The sequence below is a fragment of the Tupaia chinensis genome, unplaced genomic scaffold (assembly GCF_000334495.1).
Source record: "Tupaia chinensis unplaced genomic scaffold, TupChi_1.0 Scaffold000678_1, whole genome shotgun sequence".
NCBI lineage: Eukaryota > Metazoa > Chordata > Mammalia > Scandentia > Tupaiidae > Tupaia > Tupaia belangeri.
This window is the reverse complement of record NW_006160202.1, coordinates 1,270,711-1,272,656: the sequence shown is the minus strand read 5'-3', so window position 1 is coordinate 1,272,656 and position 1,946 is coordinate 1,270,711. Positions and strand designations below refer to the sequence as shown.

Sequence of the window (1,946 nt, the reverse complement as noted above, 5' to 3'; positions counted from 1 at the left end):
GCAGGAGGGGAACAGGCAGTGGGAGACCCATGGCTGGCTCTTCCTCCCTCCCTTTCCCTTCCCATCCTTCCTTGCCTTTTTAGCTTTCTGCATTGTTTACTTTCCCCGGCTCTGTGCCTTCCTTTCAGGCACCCCTAAAATGGTCTGGTTTCTTGAGTCTCCTGTTTATTCTTCCTCTGTTCTTTCCCGATCCTAGATTTCCCCCCTCTTCTCTCCCTGAGTGCCTTTTTCTAATGGACCTGTCAAATGTCAGGACCCAGCAGGAGGGGATGGATCACTGAGCACATGCCTAGTGGTCTTGTTCCTGTTCCCTCTCTCATTTACTTAGCAGAAATCCTGAAAAAGGGGGGGAGGTGCAGGAAATGGAGACAGGGAGGTGAGGGAGGAATTTTCATAATATGGCTTTGAGGAAGCTGTCTGGGGACACGGAGAGAGTTATCCATATTCCTGTAGACTCTTTTCTACCCGTGGCTGTTTGGAGCATAGAACCATGGGGTAAGGGACAAGGGTGACAGAGGGAAGGTGGGCTTAGGGTTGTCTGAGGATGAGCTGCCAGGAGTTAAGGCAGTGTGCGCATTAATGCCGAGGGGAGGGTGTGCAGGAGAGGATATGGATAAGACACCAGATGGAAAACAGAGAAGGGAATTTAACGAAGGAAGAGAAATAAGAAACTTGACAGGAAGAGATGTCAGGAAGAAGAAGAAAATGGTAATAATGATGCAGGTGAGTAATGGAAGGGGGAGCTAGGTTGTCTGAGAAAGCTAAACGAGTGGAAGGTACAGGGCGGGAAGGGGCTCTAGGAGAGCCTGCCCTCATCCCCTCCCTCCTCGTTCAGTGTGACCCTGGCCAAGCCACCAAGTACCTTTACGAGCTGCTCTACAACGACCCTATCAAGATCATCCTCATGCCTGGCTGCAGCTCCGTCTCCACGCTCGTGGCCGAGGCTGCCAGGATGTGGAACCTCATTGTGGTAAGCAGGGCTGTGGAGTCAGAAGGTGGGGTAGTACCCTCTTGAGCGGTACTAAAGGTGGGAGGAGGCGAGTGTGGGTTTGCATCCGAGAGGACTGTGGAGGACCTGCTTCCAGATTGAGTCCTCTGCAGACTTGAGCTAGTGGCATCCTAGCAACAGTGGCCCGACAGTGCTGCAGCTGACCTCGTTCTTCATCAGAAGGAATTCAAGTTAGATCAGTGAAAGAGCCTCTTGATTGCGAGGGGGTGTTTGGGCCTTTGAGAATCTCTTTTCCTAGGGCAGAGGTGGAGGAGGTTTGGAGAGAGTGGAACAGAGGGGCCCAGAGGCAGGGAGAAGGCTAAAGAACACTCAGCCTTTAGTGGAGTCCACACTGGAATACCCTGACGCTTTATCCCTGCCCGCTTAGCTTTCCTATGGCTCCAGCTCGCCAGCCTTGTCAAACCGGCAGCGTTTTCCCACATTCTTCCGAACGCATCCATCGGCCACGCTCCACAACCCTACTCGTGTGAAACTCTTTGAAAAGTGGGGCTGGAAGAAGATTGCCACCATCCAGCAGACCACTGAGGTCTTCACTTCGGTGAGGAGGGACTGGGTAAAGGGTACAGGGGGCCTCACTCAAACTCCTGTAGAGAGGGATGTGGTTCAGGATTTATTTGGGGGCAGGGAGATCTTGATTCTTTACCAAAAGAGAGCGTGTTCTAAGTGGATTAAGTGCTTGCTCTTTCCGTAGCCAGGGAACTGAACTAGTTAAGTTTTGGGGTCCTCTATCTTTATTTTTTTGATTTAAAATTTTTTTTTGCTCTTGGGACCAGCAGTTAGCATAATGGCTATGTCACTGAACTCCCATGTAGTCGACTGCGGTTCAAGTCCCAGACCTGGTGACTTAAACTCATACCAGGTGCGTGTGCGTGCGTGCCCAAGATCCCGAGAGGAGAATGGAGGAGAAGGGATTGTGGCATGGCCATCCCCCGTGGGG

General features: G+C 51.7%; 1 protein-coding gene across 5 annotated transcripts in view; it reads left to right on the top strand.

Moving 5' to 3' along the window:
- GABBR1 (gamma-aminobutyric acid type B receptor subunit 1) overlaps nt 1–1,946 on the top strand; it is a 36,395-nt gene that overhangs the window by 7,281 nt on the left and 27,168 nt on the right. For 4 of the 5 annotated variants that reach the window (XM_027776529.1, XM_027776528.1, XM_027776525.1 and 1 more), the window contains 2 exons: nt 836–970; nt 1,377–1,547. In XM_027776529.1, the coding sequence (XP_027632330.1) occupies nt 836–970; nt 1,377–1,547 (306 nt within the window). Of the gene's footprint in view, nt 1–15; nt 724–835; nt 971–1,376; nt 1,548–1,946 lie in introns of those variants that run through there. The other variant, XM_027776526.1, reaches the window with a different exon arrangement.